General features: G+C 24.2%; 1 protein-coding gene across 1 annotated transcript in view; it reads right to left on the reverse strand.

Annotated features, from left to right (window-relative positions):
- Positions 1-20,954, reverse strand: part of Pde9 (phosphodiesterase 9) — a 45,234-nt gene extending 24,280 nt beyond the window's left edge. The window contains exons 1-3 of the mRNA XM_011497645.1: positions 20,603-20,954; positions 2,020-2,144; positions 981-1,188 (exon numbers count right to left, since the gene is read on the reverse strand). Coding sequence (XP_011495947.1) covers positions 981-1,188; positions 2,020-2,144; positions 20,603-20,744 — 475 coding nt within the window. The 5' untranslated portion in view covers positions 20,745-20,954. The remainder of the gene's footprint in view (positions 1-980; positions 1,189-2,019; positions 2,145-20,602) is intronic.
- Positions 20,955-23,252: the final 2,298 nt, after the last annotated feature.

Consider the following 23,252-nt stretch of genomic DNA (forward strand, 5'->3'; position numbering starts at 1 on the left):
GGTCGTGACTTATCCTTCAACTGTGAGAAGTATTTGGATGGAGTAAGTCGTGACTTATCCTTATACTGTAAGAAGTATTTGGAAAGAGTAAGTGAAGGTACATTACGTAGTCCCTTCTTAAATGGTTCACTGATCCCGCTCCACTTGGGATCCCTTCTTCCTTTATTAATTAACCAATCAGAGGTTGATCTTGGGCCGCACAATAGATTATGCACGCCTTCATCTCCACTTCCTTCCGGGCTCAGTTCCGAATTTGCTAATCGGGAAAGTGTCGGAAGGTGGCGAGCCTTTTCTATTGGTCACATCTTCTTGGTTGCCTCATCCCTCTCTGGGACTTGGCTAGAAAAAGGGTCCGCTTGGGCGTGGTCAATTTTCCAATGCGATCGACCAGATGTGGCATAGAACAATACAAGCATTGTCTTAAAGGCCGAGTGCGCACGTATGGTCATTGCATGTTGTTGCATGTACGGGTTTTGGGTTGCAGTAAATGTTTTGTACTCAATGCTTTTCAAAGAATGTTCAATTTTCATGATACTACTTGCTAGACGTTTTATTGCCTTACTAAACGGAGTCTCTCATTCTCAAACAGGTATTGATAAAAAGTAAAAATCAATTATCAAGTGAATCTTTAAAAAATGTAGAGAAAATATTAAAATTACTTTTAAACAAATTAATAAAGTATTCAATAAAACACAATATCAAAATTAATTGAAATAATATATTTTATAATATAATATAATTTCATTTTATTATTTTATATAATATATCTAATTTTATAATTATATCGTCTAAATTCTATGATTATTTTGATATCATAGATTTATCAACTATTGGGAAAAATAATTTGATTAATATCTTTATTTTCTTAATGTATTTATTTTTTGATTATATAGTATCTAAAATCATTTTTATTAAAATAAAATCTACTATATTAAAAAATATTAAGTACATATGATCAAGTAAAAAATATATATGACTACCAAGCCAACTAAGGTGTTCGGTGGTCTCCAGTTTTTTTTTGAAAGCGTCGACTTGTTTCTTGAGCTCTCGGAGTGCGAAGCACGGTGCTGCAGCGGCTGCATCCTGGTGGTCTCGAACTTCTCGCTCAAGAGCTCCTATTCGCCTTTCGAAGGCACGTAATAGGTCCACCTCGATCATCTGTACTGAAGTTGGATGAGCACCAACTACCTATTAAACATAATTTTAATTTATTTCAATATATCATATTTTAAGAAATTCTCATATACGTTGATCACTATTTATTATTTATTATATTAATATATTCAACTTAAACAACTTGCTATACTTGTATCTTAAAATAAAATATATTACATATTTTAATCTAGGCTTGAAGATTTTCCGTCAAATTTTATCTATTTAATTTTTTTATAAATTATTTAAATAAATAGTAGACTATAATTTAATTTTAAACAATTGTATAATAAGAACCTTAATAAAATATTAATATTTTATAATTCAATCATAAATTTTACTATTGTAATAATTTTGTTGAAGTTTCATAATAATATTATTAGTTTTATGTTATTTTAATTATTTATATTAATTTAAGCAATGTATTTAAAAAATAGATAATAGTATTCTAAGAATAGAACTCATATGAATATATTAATAACTATTTTAAAACTTCTATAAAAAACTAAATAATGCCACGTAAGGAATTGTCTAGGCAAGGCAAGTGATTAATTTCGTTATTTTTATTATATAACTTTAATATATAAATGCACATTGACAAATTCTATTATTTTTAAGATTATTCTATTATCTATTATCTATTATCTTATCTATTCTATTATCTTTAAAGAAATAAACTGAAATACTATTGAATGCATGTGAAAGTATTGAGTGTATCATTAACGGAAGGAATTAAAGAAAATTATAAATTTCAATTTTAATTATTAATTATGAGAAAATGCCATGAAATATTTTAAAGCCTGGAACATTACTAAAACAAAAAAAACAATATTAGAAATGAAAGTTTCTAAATAATTGAGTCTTTACCTGAAGAATATATGGGTCGTCAGGTGTATTCCCAGGCAGATGCGGCGAAATGTTAAAAATTTTGTTTCCCTTGCGAAGCTTTAATATATCCAGAGGACCCGCCTCTGCTGCACTTCTAAAGAGATCTACAGTCCAATTAAAAATATTTTATTTAAACATGTTATTTAAACATTTAAATATGTTCTAAAACTTTAAACTGAATTTTAACTTTAAACTATATTTAGAAAATATAGTATTACTTATAATATAGATATTTCAATTATTTTACCGATATATTTTAAATTAATATTTAGAAAAATTAATTATTATTTTTTCGTCTTACTAAAATCATTCAATTTTGCCTGTTTTTTATTTTTTTTATATTATTATTTTCTTCTTTTTTATTTATTACAAATTCTTTAACGATAATTTTAAATATTTGATTTATACATTTTATTTATCTAATGACATTAATTTAAACGTTTTAATTTTTGATTCAGAATATATTTGATTCAGAATTTTCGTTTGTACTTGAATAATAATGCATTGAAATAATTCTACATTTACATTATTTTAATAATAAAATACAAAGTTAACCTTGTAAAAGAATTCTGTAAAAAAAGTATTACGTTTTATAATGTATATTTCCTAACAATAGTTAGGAAAAAAACTTTGCACATACTATATGAAATTTCTTAAAAAATCTAATAAAATTTCTTAGATATCCTTAATTTTTATCACATGTCAAGTATGAAATCCTTGTCAATTATTTATGGAGTTACTTTAAGTAAATAATTAATTGATATTACATGTAATATTTAAAATATGACACAAAAATAATTTATTTATTTTATAATTAGTGTTTAATTAACAAACATTTTAGAATTGGTATAATCTATCCATACATATCTTTAACATTTGTCGGTAGTTTTTTTTTTTATTGTAACTGAAAAAGTGTAATTCATTCGCAATATTTATTTTATAAAATTTTAATTGGATATTGCTTGCATAAAAAGCTGTACAATGTAATTTTTATAATTCAAATGATATTGTTATTAGATTTTCAAATTATACATATATTCTCTAGCAATTAGTCAATTAAATTAAATGATATTATTGATTTTCTATCCGTAAAGGAGCGAAATATAATTTTAGTTTTGTTACAATAACTAGAAGATTTCCAAGGTATTGACAACTGTATTCTTGTTATATGTTACGTACTAATGTATAAACGGTATAAGATTTATGTATATAATGCGTAGTGTGCACAATATGTAAAGTAAATAGAAAATCACCTAAAAATATATTGTGAATTTATTTAAACGTACAGCATACGGACTATAAGACATTGTAAACTTTAGCAATGATCACAACGTAAAATTGCGCCTGGTTAGTTGTTTATAAGCAGGTGAAATACAGGCGTCTGCCGTATAGTGAGACAGTCGGTTGGTTAATCCTTCTATGCCATCAAACATAAGCAATATGCATAGGTTTAACCTATACAGATTTACAGTTCGATGGTATAGAATATGTATAATTTTTTTTTATGAGAGGAAAAAATCAGAATCGAATTTGAATTTAAATCAAGCGATCGTTCTACTTACAGTGACGACAGACTTATATAAATCATCTATTGAAACTTACTGAGTTAATCAACATCCAAAATATGTTCTTGTTTTTATTCACTAGGATTTTATGACATTTCGTATTTATCTTTTCTAGTCATTCAATGGTTCTATTGCCATAAAAAATGCATAGACCTCGAAAATATTCAATTGATGAAAAATGTAGTGTTCGACTATATACTAATCACTTAACCATACTATGTTATAATTATATAGTATTTGCCAAATTTATCTAATCAAATTTATAAACTTATAGTATTATTAAACTATATTTCATAAATTATGAAAATATAAAAAAGTATAGACATCTCAAAGATAACTAAAATAATAATATTGAAATTAATAAAATAAATTTGACTTATAGTAATCTGTATAGAAATTGTAAAATTTATATTAAGTCTGTTTAAAAATACAGAAGTTATTCTTAATATTAAGCTATCGTAAATATTAAAAACATACTTTTCCAGAACAAAAAAAATACTAGCAAAAAAAATATTTATAAAGAAATGTGTACATTTACTTTTTATATTTATTATGTACTTTTAAATACGAAATTATATAATTATCTAATTATAACATATGTTATTTGTTGTTATATCTTTTTATTATGTTTTAAATTATGTAATACGATTACATTATTAGAATAGTAAAGAATATGTATTATGTTAATAAACTTTGTTTGGGAAACTAAATTTGCATATGTATTTATGAAAATTTAAAATTTCATAAAAAATTTTTCTCTTTAATTTTGTATGTTAGAATATTTTTGTTATTTAGTATATGTTAGTATATTAAAAAAAAAATTTATCTCTCATTAAAATACTAATTTAATTTAGTTTATACAAATAAATTGTACTTGTGTCATTTCTTAAGTTGCAATTTTGTAACTATTCGATACATCAACATAAGATTCCATTACTATTATTAATATCATATTATGTTAAAAAAGTCATTCTATATATTTAAATATCAATGTAGAATAATTATATGACATGATTAGGTATAGTTTATTACTTTAATTATTTAATTCGTTAAATGTAAAAGTTATTTTTCCTTACATAATAATTAGATGTATGTAGCTAACTTTAAATATCAGTATTCGATTAAATAAATTTTATGATTAGATCCGTAATCACTTAAATATATAAAATAAAGGTTAATACAATTAATTATTTTTAGAGACAATACTAAAAATTTATCTTTGTAAATTTTTTAGCATTTATAATATTTAAATTCCTTTAAACATTTATAAATGAATCAATTAACGATTAAAATACATTTATATAATTAAAATTTTCGGTTTGAACGATTTAAAACATAATTAAAAGAAAATTATAGATAAACTAATAAAAATGAAAACAGATTATCAATATATTTACAATATTTTAAAATTTACAAACACCAGTAATGGTAGCATTATTTTACAAATTTAGTTTAAATTTTTTTATTGAATAATTTTTTACCTAGTTTTTGTATAATAATACTGTTCGGGATTGATGCAGTCCCATGGATTTCAAACAAACGAAAGGTCATACGCGCTGTCCGGCGTACAGACTGGCACGCACGTGCGGACTGGGACGCGCACTCGAGCGAATGTTTACAAACAAAACTCGGCAAGTCCGAGCAAGTTTACGATCCGAAATATAATATACTGTAAGATCACCCAAGGGTATTACTTCTACTTTTCTCTCGTCGAACATTCTCGAAGGTTCTAGATTTTCCTTCGACGCCTCGTGTAAGAATTAGTGCAACAACGACGATGCCTTGTTGCTAGCTAAGTGAGCCGCCGCGTGGATATATGGGACGCATGCGGCGCGCCTCGCTCTCTTGCTGAAGATACCACTCTCGCTGAAGATACCGCTTGCTGAAGATATCTCTCGCTGAAAATTATCTCTTGCCGTACCACCCTCGCTCAACTGCGCTTGCGGCTAACATCTTACCGTGACCCGACCGCAGTGACCGACCATAGTGAACCGATTCAATCATCTACCAGTAGAAGCTATGGCACATGGGTCTCGATCTGCCCCTCAGCAGGACCGCCATGGAACGGTCGGTATTTTCAGCAGAGCCGCCATGGAACGATCAAGCCTTCGGTTCGTGCGCGTATTCAAAAGGCTCATACGCTCATTTGTAATATCGCTTCGCTCTCACTCAAGCGTAACTGCCGCTCAGTGTATAGTATATTGTGAAGACGACGCGTGGCCATATTATCGGCATCATAGTTAAAATTACGCGTGTGCATACAAATAAGAAATCGGCAGATTAAATAGTGATTACAGTGAAGCCTATGGAATAGTAATCAAAGGAAAAATTAATTAAACAGCAAGCAACAGACTTGTCAACACCTTACAAGGTACCTATTTTTATTTTAATAAATAAACTAGTTACATCTAGCACAAGAAACCTGGGCAATTTTGCATCCCCTGACGCAGTCGACAGGTGATTAGCACGTGGTCGTGCATGCCTGAAATAGTCACTCGATGATGAGCACGTGGTCGTGCATTCTCTGAAATAATCACCAAGTGATGAGCACATGGTCGTGCATGTCCTGAAATAGTCACCAGGTGATGAGCGCGTGGTCGTGCATTCTTTGAAATAGTCACCAGGTGACGAGCACGTGGTCGTGCATTCTTTAAATAGTCAACTCAATGACGCAACAAGTCAAGGTCAGACTTCAGTATATCGACTGATCAACAATACGGACATTTTCAAGAAATCCTTAAGATTTCTAAGGTTTATAATAGATGATACTTGTGTGTGACTAGCTCTTCTACCATTCCCATAAATAAATAAAGATACAATTGATTACTTAATATATTCCATTAAACAACTTACATCATATCAAGTATAGTTATTCGTACATCAAGCATACTTTATTCAAATACCATCTTCTCATGCTACCTCACAAGCATGATTGACTGACAACACAAGCTGATTTTTACATCAGCATTACTTCAACTTCAAGATACTTAGTCATATCCATAGCATCTACAATAATTCAAGAATACAAGAATACACCCTCACTACTTCAATAGAATTATTTCTCTCTACATCAAAGTACAATATTGTTATAATTATTTACATTAATAAACATTGTTTTACTAAATACACGATATTGTTCAGCCTTATCATTTATTATTTCCTTTGAAGTTATCCTGACGAGAGACTAATGCACTGAACTATTGAATTGGTAGTTGAGCCATAAACTAAACATTTAAAATCGAACAAGTATTAAATAGCACTTTATCGCCTTAAAAAAAAAAACTTAACTGTAAGACATAATAAATTAACCATTTATTGAAAAAATAAAAATTTAATTACTTCTTATCAGATATTATCAAATAATATCTTAACTCCGATATGTTTAAGTAAAATAATAATTAAAAACAATTTTAAGAAAATAGAAAATAAGTTTAATTTAATTAAAAATATAATATTATTCAATAAACGAGAAACCTTTAACGTGTATTTTTATTCTCCACTTGTATTGAATTTTTTTACTTAAAAATAGATATATTAAAAAGTTTGATAATTTTATTAGGGAACGATGGTATTTAAATCATCGCTGAAGTTTAAATGATTTAAAAATTACCATTTTAGCATCTATTATCTTGATAGGATTTTAAAAACTGCTTGGCCTTATTATGCTTCTGCTGGTAATTATTATTAGTTAGTTGTTCCTTGACTGTTGAATACAGCAAATCGATACTACGATTTTATTAAAAATGATTAACGTGAAAATATAAGACTAGCTAAAATTAAAACAATGGAGTGATATACTGTTATTATTATTGTAATATTGTAATTTTTACATAAAAATACTTTATACTTTCGTATTTATATTCTAATCTTCTAATTAATTGCAATATTTTGTACTGTAATTACTACTTATGCTGTGGTCATTATTCGTGTAATTATTTCAATAAATTATATAAACTTCTGTGTTCTACTCTCGCTGTTTTAACGTTTTTAAATGTAATGGATACATTTTTTTCAATCGAATTTTTGAAGAATCTATGAAGAATATACGAGTTATTTCCTCCAGTTTATAGTAAACACAAATTGTTTGCACTTTAGTAATACCTTTTTCCTGTTCAATCCTATCAAGCATGTACAGTTTATTTGTTCAACAAGCTTTATGATTAATAATCATAAATAAAAAATTCATGTATAAAGAGATTTTGTAACCTGTTTCAAATGTGAGAATAGAAACTGAGATTATATATGTGACGAACCATATATAAATTGAACCACTACATTATTTTAAAAGTGTACGATTATTGTTACGACAACAAATTGTTAACACATTATTTGTTGATAAATACAATATTATTCGATATTAAGGGTTTAGTTTATGGCTCGAACTGCCAATTCAATAGTTCAGTGGATTAGTCTCTCATCAGGATAACTTTAAAGGAAATAATAAGTGACAGGGCTGAAAAATATTATGTTTTTTAGTAAAATAATGTTTATTATTTGTTAATAATTATAATAATATTGCAATGTTGTGGAGAGAGAAGATTATTTTATTGAAGTAATGAGGGTGTGTCCTTGTAGTCTTGATTATCGTAGATTCTATGGATATGACTGTGTATCTTGAAGTTAAGGTTATGCTGATGTAAATATTAGCAGGTGTAGTCAATCATGCTCATGAGGTAGCATGAGAAGATGGTGTTTGAGTCAAGTATGATTGATAAATGGAATATCTATACTTGATATGGTGTAAGATGTTTAATGGAAATTGATGAGTAATTAATTATGTCTTGAATTATTTATGGGAGCAGTAGAAGGGCTAGTCGCACACACGAGTCATTAATGATAAGCCTTCGAGCTCTTGAAGAACTTAATGAAATGTATTTATAGTAGATTAGTCGATATACTGTTGTCTGGCCTTGACAATGAACTTGACATGTTGCGTCAATTGTGTCGACTCTTTGAGGTAATGCACGATGACGAAGGGTTAATTCAAGAGAGCGTGCTCTATCACTTGTCGACTTTTTGTAGACGAGTTTTATTAAACCCAATTTGCTCGTGTGCGGCTAGCTTATTTAAATCATATAAGAAATGCGTACCTTGGAAATTACCGACAAGGTGAGTTGTTTTACTGCGTGACTGATGTCCCCTTTGATTACTATTCCAACTGGCTTCACTGTAAATCACTACTAAATCTGCCGATTTCTTTTTAGTAATGCACACGTGTATTATTAACTAGGCTGCCGAATATATGGACATGTGTCGTCGTCACAGTATACACTAAAACACTGTGCGGTAATTCCAGTTTAGTGAACGCGAAGTAGGATTACAATAAGCCTTTATGCCTTTTGAATACGCGCCGAACGGAAGGCTTGATCGTTCCGTGGCGGCTCTGCTGAAAATACCGACCGTTCCATAGCGGTTCTGGTGAGGGCAGATCGAGACCCGTATGCCATGGGTTCTACTGGTAGATGGTTAGATCGGTTCACTATGGTCGGGTCAGGGCAAGATGTTAGCCGCAAGCGCAGTTGAGCGAGGGTGGTTAGCAAAAGGGCCGGTCAGTAAGAGAGCGAGGCGCGCCGCGTTATATATCCACGCGGTGGCTCACTTAGCTGGAAACAAAGCATCGTCGTTGTTGCACTGAATCTTACACGAGGCGTAGAAAGAAAAATCTAGAACTTTCGAGAATTCGACGAAAGAAAAAGTAGGGCGTAATACCGATAGAAAATGTCCGGGCGATGTTATTACCCGAAGACCCTATAAACATTACGGGCCACTTGAAACCAAAATATAACAAGTAGACGAAAAATTCTCGTCCAAGTGTTTACAGAAATCTGAGATCTAAAAGGCCGGCGATGCCGATAATCGGCGGTATTGAAAACTGGCTTCAATCTTGAACAAATGTAATATATTCAAATTAGAAAAATAATGTAGCAAAAATTATAATAACTTAAAAAAAGATTTTTTAAATATAACGTTAGTTTTATTATAGTATACTTAGATATTAAAATCAACTATTGGTATCTATTTGTTAGAGTACAATATTATTTTTCATATTTGATTTAAAGAAACTTAAATATTGCAATCAAACATTATTTTAACTATAATAAATAGTTCTTGATTATTGTTATAACTTGAAGAATCTTAAACGATGTATTCTTCTTTAGGGGATGAACTTAATTTTATGATTCTATAGAAAAATAATTTATAAATCTCAGAAGATAGATGGAGGTGTTTTCTAATCTAGATATAATACATTTCAATAATTAATAATCTTCTTAAAACAATAATAGTGGAGTGAACTTAATGAAAACAGAAAATAGAAGACAGAGAGATCGAAGATGCAAAAGAAAATCATCCATATTTATCATATATTCAATGTAATGGGATAATAAAAATTAATAATGGATATATGAATTTTTTATTCGATTAATTAACTATTATTTTAAACGATGAATTATTAAAAATAAATTATGTTTATTATTACACAAAAATTTTTATTTTCCACTCTTGCAAAGTTAAAAAAGTATTAGATTTTATATTAATAATAATTCCTAGGTGTAGTAAAATTTACAATATAAATAAATGAAAATTCATAAATCATATCTAAATAATAAATAGTAAATAGTCAATATTATAAAATAAATAAGTTTAATTATTTGACTATAAATATTAATAACAATATCATAATTATTGAATATTTTAAAGTAATGGATTTTAGAATGTTTGTAATAATAAGTAATAAAAACTATTTAAAATGAATGCGTATAGTAATCGATAGTTTTTTAAGTATATAAATAATTTGATGTTTTCTTAAATTTGGATATATAAAATTTAAAAGTATGTAAGACATGTGTTATAAACTATAAGCTTAGATGTTACTCATCTTCAAGTTATTTACATATACTGACAACAGTGTTTATAAGTTTAATAATATTAAAGAAATATACAGTAATAAAAACGGTTTTATATCGATCATTATTATATGTCAATGGATATTTCTGCCAAAAAATAAGGAAGAATTTTTTTTAATATACTTCGGAACCAAGAAAAATCATTGCTTTTTAGGTTTCAAGTGGATATAGATATTAATGCTGTTTATAATTAAGTACTTGATAATTTATTTATAACTATACTTTATTATTTATAATTTTCACTTATTTTTTTTTAATTGCTATCTGTTTCTAAGGAGTATTTGAACAATGGTAATTTATAATCCTAAAACTTTAATAAACAATTCTCGGTATGAAAAATCGTATTTTTATTAATAAAAAGATATTTTGCACAATTATATTATTTAAGAAAGAAGAAAAGTAATTTAGTTTAATAAACTTATTAGACTGGATTAGATTACTTAATAAACTGGATTAGACCATATCCACCATTTTACTGGTAGAACAGTGTGAATAAATCAGAGGTTAATGCTTCAATTCAGTAATCAACACGATTGCGTTTTGTGCTATTTATTGAGTTTTAATTTACAAATATACAATTATGATGCTACATTGGTGGTGAGAATCATTGAGATTTTGTCGTTTTTAGTGGTTTTTTCACGTGAAGGTAGCATGCACTGCAAGTCAAGGTTGGAGGTTGTAAAACTCCGGGTCCTCTTGGTGTCGTGCGCTTGGTGCAAAATTACTACACTGAGAAGCGAATGGTCGTAAATCATAGACACTCCTTCTATAATGCCATGTATAGTGGTTTCAATGCGAGTCTCCTCTTGATGTATAAATATAATGGTTCAATACCTAAGTGTATCTTGGTAGTGCGCGCTATGGCACTTATCGAGATTTAGCGGGCATTGGCGTCTTGTTCTACAATACAGTACAGAATGCAGTGACGTGTTGGTGCTGATGTAGCACAGAATACAGTGACGCCTTGATGCAGAAGTAATACAGAAGTTGTTGCGCCTTAATCCAGAACGCAGTAATAAATGTAGTGGCGTCTTGCAGTACAGCGTGTCTCTTCTTAGTGACTCAAGTAAATATTCGAACGAGTTTGATTATTTGGCAACATTGCGCAGGTGTTACTATGCGGAGAATTGTATAGGACTTTAGGCGATACAGACTTTAGACTAGACATTAACGAACAATAGAAAACACAGACTTTAGATTACTCAAGCTTTAGAAGTTTCGAGAATTCTAGGAAAGCAACTTTAGACGGTTGGAGAATTGTAACTATCGCTGCTATGCGGAGACTAGATAAACATTACAGAACCTTCGCAAACAAAAGCTTTAAAATGATCGAGAATTTTCGAAATCAATGTCAACGACTTTGCAAGCCAGAACGATTTTAAATTTGGGAGAATTAATTTTCTTGGAAGTGCTCCAATCCTGAACAATTACTATAATATAATTTTAAAAATCAAGCGATATTTTCTTATAAATAATTACAATATTAATTAATTTATAGAATTATAAAATTTTTTAAAATAGATTCATTCCTAATAAAATTTCTTGAGATCTCATAATTCATTGATAATAAATATGTGTTAATTAATATTATCTTTATTAATGTAAACAACAATGTATTTATGAAGCAAATAAAAATTTTACTTCATCAACCAGAATTATTTATAATTAATAGTTTTTAATTGGCTTAAAGTCATACGAAACTTGAATTTTAAATAGGTATAAGGAACAATATTATGTATTTATAAGATATAAATTCGTTAGATATTTTTATAATTTCTTTAGATTCTATGATGTTATGTCTAAAGTGATGCTATGACTAACTATAAAAGCATTAAGCAAATATTGAAAAAATTGCAAAATATCCATGTAAATATTACTAAAGGGTTTAGAAGAATTAATTATTAATCATTTAACTTGATGTAGAAATTTTATAAAAATAAAAGTTATTAATATTAGTAGTATAAATAACTATAGTAACTAATAACTAATTAGTAGTATTAATAACTATAGTAGTCATAAAAATAATAATATTAATATTATAAATAACTTGTAAAAAAATGAGTTTTGTAAATGTTAGAATGGGAATGGTCATAATTTTTCAATGAAAATAAATCATAATATTAATGAATAGTTTATGTATATTAAAAATTTTACTTTGTAAATTGTATATGTTTAAAAATATTTTAATAATATGACATTTTAATTAAATATTTGAATTAATAAAAATAATAATAAACAATGAATGTGTAAAAGTATCAAAATATTAAATATTTTTTAAAAATATACGAATAATATTATGATAATTAAATTCCATATATATATATATATATATATATATATTGAAGTGAATAGATAAATAGAAATTATTTTAATTTTGGAAAAATTTGACTTTTTAAAAAATTTGAAATATATTTTATTTAAATAATATATACAAAATTTGATTGACTATGCAAGACTACCTATATTAATATTTTAGTTAAAAACATGATTTGTTAGACTGCTGTTCAATAAATTGATTTTATATTGTAATTCTATTTATTAAAGCTGTTTGTATGTGCATGGATAATATGTAGTGAGTAGATTACTATATATTAAAAAACTTTTTTATACAATATTTTCTTAATTGCTTTGCATTTTAAGATTCCCTAAAAATCACAAACAGTATTTTCTCATTTAAACAAATTCAGAGTTAGATTTAAATTGTATTATATAAATATACAAATTAATGTTATTCTCTTAAACCTTTTCTAAATTTAATTATAAGAATAACTTTTTATAATGTACAATAAATTAAATTCAATTATAAGTACAATTTTATATTCTCTAAATAGTATTTATATTGTCATTTCATCTTTTTATAGCATTAAAATATTTAACATAATTTTCTACTGAACGTTAATTCATAAGTTAAATTTAATTAATATTTAAAAGTTAAAATTATTCTTCTTTCAATTTTTATGTTTTATGAGGCTAAATTGAAAATAAGATAAAATTAATATAAAATCTGTATAAATATTCATACCATCATACTTTATAAAGTTTAATTATTAACAAAAATTTACTAATTTAATTATTATATTAATTTATACAATTACTATTTAATTCAGATATAATAAACAACAAAATTCAAATTAATTTTACATACAATAACAAAATTTGAAATTCTAGTAAGTGTAGCTGGTAATGACTACCATATGTAACATTGTAAAATATATTAAATACTTCTTACCGAGCTGAGATGAATAAAGATAATATTCTTATTTTTTTAAAAAGATTATTAAGCAAGATCTAGAAACATCATTTTTAATCTATTCCCGAAGTTTAATTAGATTACACTTACTATATTTTAGGAGTCACGTACAAATATATAATGAGACGTCGCTAACTTATTGAATTAATTTGAAATTAATAATAATAAATAATATGGAATGTGGAATAAGGAATCACTGTAAAATAGTAATTATAAATAGCAATTGTATTCGACACCGTCACTTCAAGAGGAAGCAGTTAAATGATGGTGATATGCGCAGGTTCGTAGTATAGAACGGGTGTACATTATAAAAACAAATAAATGACACATGTGTTAGTATCATGATATAGGTAGGTGTAAGTCCTTGTAAAGATAATTATAATTTCAGGTGTGGCTTAGAATATCCATGAACTTTTTCTAATTGATTCAACAACTACATTGCGATGTAAACGTGAATAGATTTTATAGTAAGGAATATATATATTCTAAATTTAGAAGTCTTGATAAAAATTCTGTTAAAAAATATTATAACATTTATCTTCTTCATCATAAATACTGAATTGTATAAATTACCCTAGAGACGTTATTTTATTAACATTTTCTACTTTGAGTAATTAATGACGATTACATTTATAGTGTTGTCTGTTCAAATCTATTTATGCACCCTTCACACATCTCTGTATCTATCCATTGATTCATCTATCCATATATTCGTCAGTCTATATACATATATATATATATATATATATATATATATATATATATATATATATATATATATATGTACATATGTGTATATGTGTTTTTAAAAGCACGTGCATACATATAATTATGTGTTGTATATTAAATATCAAGTTTTTTCTTTTGTGTGAGTCAGTAAATCAAACTTATATAATTTTTTGTTTATTTGTATTCATTAATCGTCACTACAAATAAAAATAATTTCAATATACATTTTAAAAAATTATAATGAATATTTAAAATTAAAATTTACTTATTGCTAGTAAAGAAGTGCATATGTAAACATAAGTGACTAAATTATAATTGCATAGAAAACTATACAAATAAATATATACTTATGTAATATTTATTATTTATAATACATTTGCGATTTGTATTCTTTAAAAATACTGTTCACTATGGAATATAACAAATAAATAAGTATATATATATATATATATACATATATATTTATTTATTTATAGTTTTATCTATAATTCATTTATTCTTATATTATTTATATTCTTTCTCTTAAAAATGGTTTTAATTAATTTTAAGTCTATGCTTAATCATCATAAATCATAACGAAAGACATTATAATTGATTACATTTTTATTATTTCTGTTTTTACAAAATTATTTATATCTACACAGAAAAAAAATTTGGAAGAAATTGAATTTATATTAATTTGTTTTTCAATCGTACGTGTATTTATTTTAAAAAATAAGATACGTAAGTGATAAAACATTTTAATAACTAAGAATTTTTTTATTGAGAAGTAATGTTAAACATAAATTGTAAAATAAGAGAAATCATCAGAAAACATCGGATGATAAAATCTCACAGTTGGTAGGATGATTTATTTTTGTTCCTTTTCATCAATTACTATTAATATTAAGTTAATGCATCCAATTTTTTTAGTTTAATTGGTATGAACATTTTTTAATTATGGAGACACATTTAAATATATAGAATGAAATAATTACTTTACTGTTGTGTCCATTGAACATATCTTATATATCTTATACATCTTATATATTATATTATCTTTTCAATTTAAATAAAAAATTCATTATTTATTATAGTTTCGTAATATTCATCTTCAAATTATAATTCATTCATAAATTTTTCTATAAATAAATCAAATTTGTTTAATTTTCTATTTGTATTTAGATTCACGAATAGATTTTATATTTAAAATAATATTTAAAAGTACGTAGATCAATGGTCTGAATATGAAAATCGTATAAAATATCATTCAAATATATAAAGAAATAGTACAAAATAATAACATTTATTAAAATTATTTCAAAAATAAATATAACATCATTTTATTTTGAATGTTATTTCATAAGTATAATAATTTATAATTGATATGAATTCGAACAATTATATAAAATTCATCTGATTAGTATTATTTTGGTTCTTCAAAAATTATTTTGGAAGTTGTAAAATGAAGCAAAAATTATAACAATAGTTTGTACTAATTTATAATGATACGCATTAAATATATATAATCGGATGTCTCATGTAATTGAATAAATAGTGATATTTTAGTAAAATATATTAACCGAAAAAATAAAAATTCCTAATACTTTGGTCATATTTATTTTATTTTATTATAATACAATTTTTTTATATTATATAGATATAATTTTATATAAGCCATTCATTATTGATTTCTAACTGGAACTTTTAAATATAGAGTTAGGCAACGTCAATAAAATATAAAATTGAATTTTTGCTCGTATCATTATGAACTCATCATTTATATAATGTATTGTATAATCAATTTCAAAAAGCCTATGAATTCCCTAGACTAAAGACTATAATCTCTAATGGAAATGTTTTTAATAATTAAGGGAAGATTAAAATTCATAGCCAATAAATTATTTCAATTTAGAGTTTGATAATTGAGTAACAACCTAGACGTTAATTACTAACATACAAATGCAATTTATAAATTTTATATGTTATATTAAATAAATATTTTAAATGTTTTTAGTATCTAATATATTTTAGAAATTTAATATATATTTACATTATCCATTATTTTGTTGAAAAAATAAAAAATTGTTTCAGGTCGATAATATAACAATATTGTATTAAATGAATTAGAAAGAGAAATAAATTATATAGTGATATTAAGTAAAAATTTTATACAGTAATAAACATTAAATACTATAATTAAATACTAATTTATTTAACTAGCATAATTCTCGAATGAAAGTTATATTTATACTAATTTTTCTACAAGATAAAACTATTCATATATCTAAAAATTTTCCAGAACTAAAAACAATAAAATTTCAATATAAGTATATTTCATCATTTACAAATGAAAGTTTATTTGGTTCTTAAATTGAAAAATTCAATTTATTTTCAGTATGAACGTGAAATATAGGGTAATTTTTTAATTATAAATCATTATATTATTTGTCTAATGTTTATTAGTATATAGAATACTTAATGAGGATACAATGTAAAATATTATAAGTAATGTAATAAAATTTTTTACAGATAAATTACGTTTTAAATTTGATAATATATAGTATTCTTTCATTAATTTTAGTATTCCAAGCATTTAAAACCTACGCTTTTGTAGATTACGCTACATTTGATTCGGTAAATCATTGTCCAATTCAAATAATGTAATATAGAAACTTCAAGAATGCTTTTATTTTAATTTAATTAATGAAATGGAAAGCTTTTAACTATATAAAAATAACCTCACCGTTAATAAAATGATGTTTTATAAATTTATATTTAGTATTTAATATTTTGTATGTAGTAAAAATCTACTTTATTATTTAAACTTAATATACATATATTAATACATTTTTATATCTCATACTTATTATATAATATAATATAATATAATATAAAATAAGTAACTTTTATAAGAAAAATAGTAATAATTAATACATGATAAGAAACTTTACAATAATTTTATAATTAATACTTACAATCTAAATTTATGATATATTTATGATCATAAATGCAAATTTAAAGAAATATTTTTTTAGTTTTATAAGCAACTACATATTTGACTATTTTTAGGAAATTTTTTAGGTAATCATTAGATAAATCATGTACAGAGAAAAAAATTAAAAATTTGTCTTTATTACCAACTTAAAAATAATATATATATAATATACAATTTCCTAAAAATAATATCAGTTGTTTTGTTATTTAGCAAACTAAAAAAACATTGCTTTAAATTTATTCTATATATATTTAATTGTTCTAAAATCTATAAGTTGATATATATATATATAGTCTTTTATATACTAATTATAATATTTGAGAAATGAAACTAGAAAAAATAATTTAATTATAATGTTGATTGAACAATTTCAAAAGAACAGAAATAATAATGCAAATTTGATTATATCTATAGGAGTACAGTACTTATTCGTAGTTAATAAAAGTAATTTTACTAATTTTGATAGAGCGTATACATATAAAATAGATGTATTTAAGACAAATATTTGATCTATTTTACGTTTGAATTCTCGATTATCTTAAAATATTATATAATATAATATATCATTAAAATTATCTTTTTAATGTGAAAATAATAGTAAAGCGTCGGTTTTGCTTATGATTTATTGATCTAATTCAATAATAAAAAAAAATTTTTAAATTAATAAAAAGTTGAGTGGTAGGACTTTTGTCTCAAGTTAACTAGCAAATGAAGTAGTTTATAGTGATTTCGCTAAAATTATATATTAAATACTATAATTAAATATATATCAAATTATATATAAAATATAATTAAAAAAAATTACATATGATTCAAGGATAACTAGAAAAAATTATGGATAATTAATTTAAATCGTGTAAATTTTATGTAAAGGAAGTAAAATCAAAACAGCCCAAAATTGCTGTTTCACTGCTAAAGGGGGAATTAGATTTAATCATGTAATGATGAAAAATTAGTTGCATTTTGAATACAGAATTAATCAATCGAGTGACAAATCTCATTCTATAAGATTGATCTCAAAACTAACTAATATAAGATATATTAAATTTTAATGCTTGAGCGCTCTTTCAAATTACAATTTATGATTTTCAGTTAATAATAAATTTTACAATATACATTTACTACCAAAATTTACTACTAAAATTTACTTCAATTTTTTTTATGAATAAGAAGTCATACAAAATAAAGTAAAAAAGGATAAGTGATAAATATAATAAAATAATTATTAAACAAAGATTTTATAGTACTTTTTATTGTTACATAGAATAGCATTTCAGGATTGTATTATAAAAGTGAAAATTTTTTAAAAAATAACGCTTTTTTTTTTAAAAAAATTGCTTCTAATATTGAATTTGATAATGAGTTTCGTTTGATGAGCCGTATAAAGTAATAGACGAATAACGTTTTTAATTATCAGTGATAAGAAACAAACGCTAAAAATTTTAGAAATTACTGTGTGTGCATACGAATGTAAAACCAATAAAATCTAGGGGAATCATCTTTGAAGTTTTATGCGTAATTTTATATCAGGATAATAATATAACATTCATATTTTATTTATTATTAAAGATTGTATTTATCATTATTTTCAATTAGCAAAATTTTGTATTTGTTTTTATACACTAAAAAATTAATTTTAGAATTTAAAAAAAATTATTATTACAATCAAATTTAATATTTATTTCTTGATTAACATGGACTATATAACTGTATAGGCAACGACTTTTATTTAATAAGGTAAAGTCTGTAAATATTATAACTAATGAAATTCACAATTGATCAAGATTATCCTTTAACATCTTATTTAATTTATATAATTATAATTATTAGGAATATTAATAAGTTAAATAATTATTAAAAAATTTATATTTGAATCAATTTGAATAAATTATACTGCTTAAAGATTAATTTCATTAGTGATTCCTTGTCAATCATTATTGTTAATTGATAATTTGATATGAAATGTAAAATCTAGATATATATGAATATTTGCTACAAAAAGGATTACAATGCAGTTTTAGTGAAACTAAATCTTGTTTTAATATGTAATTGTTATAGTTCGATTATAAAATATAATTCTGTAGTATGCTTTTGAATTTGTACTAATTTATTATTAATAATTCCAGTCTAAACAATGTTTCTATGTTTACTGTTATATTTTTAAATATAAAGCATTTTATTTTCAGCTATTATATCTAAATTCTTATTTTATAAAATAATCGTTTTATTTAAATAACATGTATTCGATAATTAAATATACGGGTATGTCTATTTGATTTTTGAATAAACGATAGTAAAAATTTTTATAAATATTTCCATCTTTTCTAAATATATATTTTAAGTCGGTTTAAACACACTCATTTGTTTTTGACTACTTGATTAAAAAAGGAAAGTATTATTAATTATGAAAATAGTATAGAATAATTACTGTACATCTGCGGTAATTTATTGTCTAAATTAAATAAATATAATAATATATCCTTATAACATTTATTATCAAATTTAATATTCTTTCATACTCTACATAATATTAGCCATTTAAATATTTTGATTATTGAGATTAAAATTCAGATTAATTGATAAAGTTATTGTCATAACTCTTTATCAATAGACACAAGAAACAGGGATGTATGTGTATATGAAGAATTAGTACTTTAGTTATAAAAATAAATATTATAAAATACTTATTTTAGCTCTGAATTAATATTAGATAAATTAAAGTAAATTTGTTTTGAAAAATAAAAATTTTTAACTTTGTTTATATGGAATTTTAATGTTTTTTCTATCATTTATTTTAGTTTTAAAAGTCTATGTTAAGCTAAAATTTACTTATAAAACAAAATAATAAAAAATTATTATATATATAAATCATTATGTACATATAAAAAAAAAATTTATATATTAATTTATACGTCAATTTATATTTCTCGTGCAACATTTCAACGACGTAAGGTAAAAATATCAAAATCTGATTATTATTAATAATTATTATAATCAACAATTATTTATTGGAGTTTATTTCAAGGAAATATAAAGCTTGGAATGTATTATATTAAATTCTTAAATTATATTTTAGTTTTTAAATTAAGTAAATAAATGTTATATATTATGAATGAACATTACAGGTTGTGCAAACCTTTAATTTCTGCATGAGTGGTTTGGTCGGGTCGAAAACAAGCAATTTCCCTCTGATCACCAATAAAGAAATGCACATTGACATATTCATCGTTTGCATCGTTACCTGAGATGATGCCATTGTTAACCTCGTGTTTTTCCATGGCCTGGGAAGCCAGTGGCAATCGCAACTGTTTATTTTCCTACTTTTTACTCCTGCTGCTGGAACATTGATATTGTTTCGAGTTGACGCAGTGTCATGACTCTCCCTTTTGAATACATTCATCCTTGCATCTTTGTTCCTCTCCTTAATCCTGGTGACTCTATCCTCCTCCTCTGTATTAGCCTCCTCACTAATTTTCTTATTGATAGATGCAGAACAACTATACGGACTTGTTTCCCGTAAAAGCTAATAATCAACGTTGCAAGTGATGTTAAAGTCAGCGTTTCTAATTGAATTTTGGACTCTCTCTCATAATACATTCTGCACTATAATATTAAAATTGATGATTTTTTTTAATTGCAATCATATTCATTGAGTTAGGCATATATATATATCTGTATATATAATGTGGAATTAGAAAATAAAATAGAAAATAAATATAGAATTGACAGAAGTCTAATAGTTGGAATATTTATTTGAACCAAGTAAAGAGTATATTATACTCATGATATTCTATATTTATTGGGTTATTAAAATAAAATATAATAAATATAATTATATTTTATTTGTATACAATTTTTAAACAAGTAAAATAGAATATTCCAATATTTAAATATAATTATTTGTTTTTTATTAATTTTATGACATCAAATCTTCACAGAATTGGGAAAAATCAATTATTGGTCTGTTTACTTTAAATTCATTATGAACAATAAAGTTGTGAACAACAAGTTTGTGTTTATTATATATATATATATATATAAATGACTTATAATTTACCTTCATTATAACGAAATGCATTAAGAATATGATGTTTTGATAAAATGAAATGGAAAAAATTGGAAAACGCTTCTATATTTAAGACATTTGTGTGATTAAATTATTAATACTTTTATTAATTACTATTTATATAGTGAATTACTTATACTGCAAAATTCAACTTAAAATAATAATTAATTCATTAAATAAATATTACAAATAAGTTTTTCAAATACTCATTTAGAAACAAAACTCGGTATTCTTACCTAATATATCGTATCTATAATATAACAATTTTCTGTCTATAAGAATTTTTTAAATATCTTTTAGAAATATGATGGAAATAGTAAAATTATATGATTGTTACAATTAATTATAAAGTAAGTAATTTTTCCGTTATACAAATTTTGATTAATAACTACTTTCGAACTTACATTAATACAAATTGTATTGTAGAATAAATAAATATATAAATAGACATTGTTATGGATGTAGAATAAAATATATATGGATTACAATATATTTATAGAAAATTCATATCTATACAATTGAACTTTCTAGACATTAAAGTATCCTTATCATATGTGTGAAAATGTGTTTTTAATGTTCAGTTACAAATATACACCAAGGATATAAAATTAACTTTTTAGGAGCTTAGTGAATCAAAATAAGGTTTATTTAATACCCTATTACTTATCATATATACAATACGAGAATTCGTTTTCTCATTTAAAACTTGTTATAGTGGTCATACAGCATATAAATAAATGAACAATTAAATAAACATTCAAGTATATTGATAAAAAGTTACTTTTTTTAAACACATTTATATATGAAATTTTCAAAATATTAAAGTATTGTTGAGTTAGTTGGAATATTTTTTTAAAGTACGCACGTTCATGAATAATTCAACTGTCTAATAATTTAATTGAAATAATTTTAAACCTTACTTTTTTCATATTCGAACATTTTTCAATTAAATTTAATTTAAGAATTTAATGTTCTATTATATTTTTATTACATTTGATAATACATTTTATTTTGTATACAAAAAGTATAAATGTATGGAATACTATAATAGTTTATTATATATTTTTAATTAGATTCGAAATAAATTTTAAAATATATAATAAAATTGGAATATTTGGTAAATTATATATTCAGATACACAGTTTCACACACACTACTTGTGAAATAAAAGTATTATATTTACTTTAAAATAATTATCAGTTTATATTTATAAAAATTATACATTTTTAGGTGATAAGTAAATATATTGATGTATTTAAGTAGTTGTGAGTAAAATGTTTTTTATAACATTGTTTTATCAAACTAATTAACATTTAAAGACGAAATATTAAAACAACTAAAACAAATATTTTTAAATATTAATATTAGAGTATATAATTAATCATTATCATTTTTTTCTGTAGAAAGAAAATTTAATCTAAAATAAATTTAATTAAGAATAAAAATCAAATAAAGTCATTTTTACTTGGATTTCAACTTATTTCATATTGATTTTTACTGTATATATGATATGGAAATTATAATTGTCTATCATATAATATTTTTAAAAAAGATACTTTTAATAATAAATACTGATAAAATAATAATAAGAAATAACATAGAATACTAAAACTATAACCATATTTCCCCAAATGAACGAAGTACTTCAGAAATTCGTAAGTAACTTATTATACCTATGTACTTTTTTATTCCTCTTTACTTATAATGCTATTATAATGGC

The sequence above is a fragment of the Ceratosolen solmsi genome, unplaced genomic scaffold, assembly GCF_000503995.2.
Source record: "Ceratosolen solmsi marchali unplaced genomic scaffold, CerSol_1.0 scaffold47, whole genome shotgun sequence".
Taxonomy (NCBI): domain Eukaryota; kingdom Metazoa; phylum Arthropoda; class Insecta; order Hymenoptera; family Agaonidae; genus Ceratosolen; species Ceratosolen solmsi.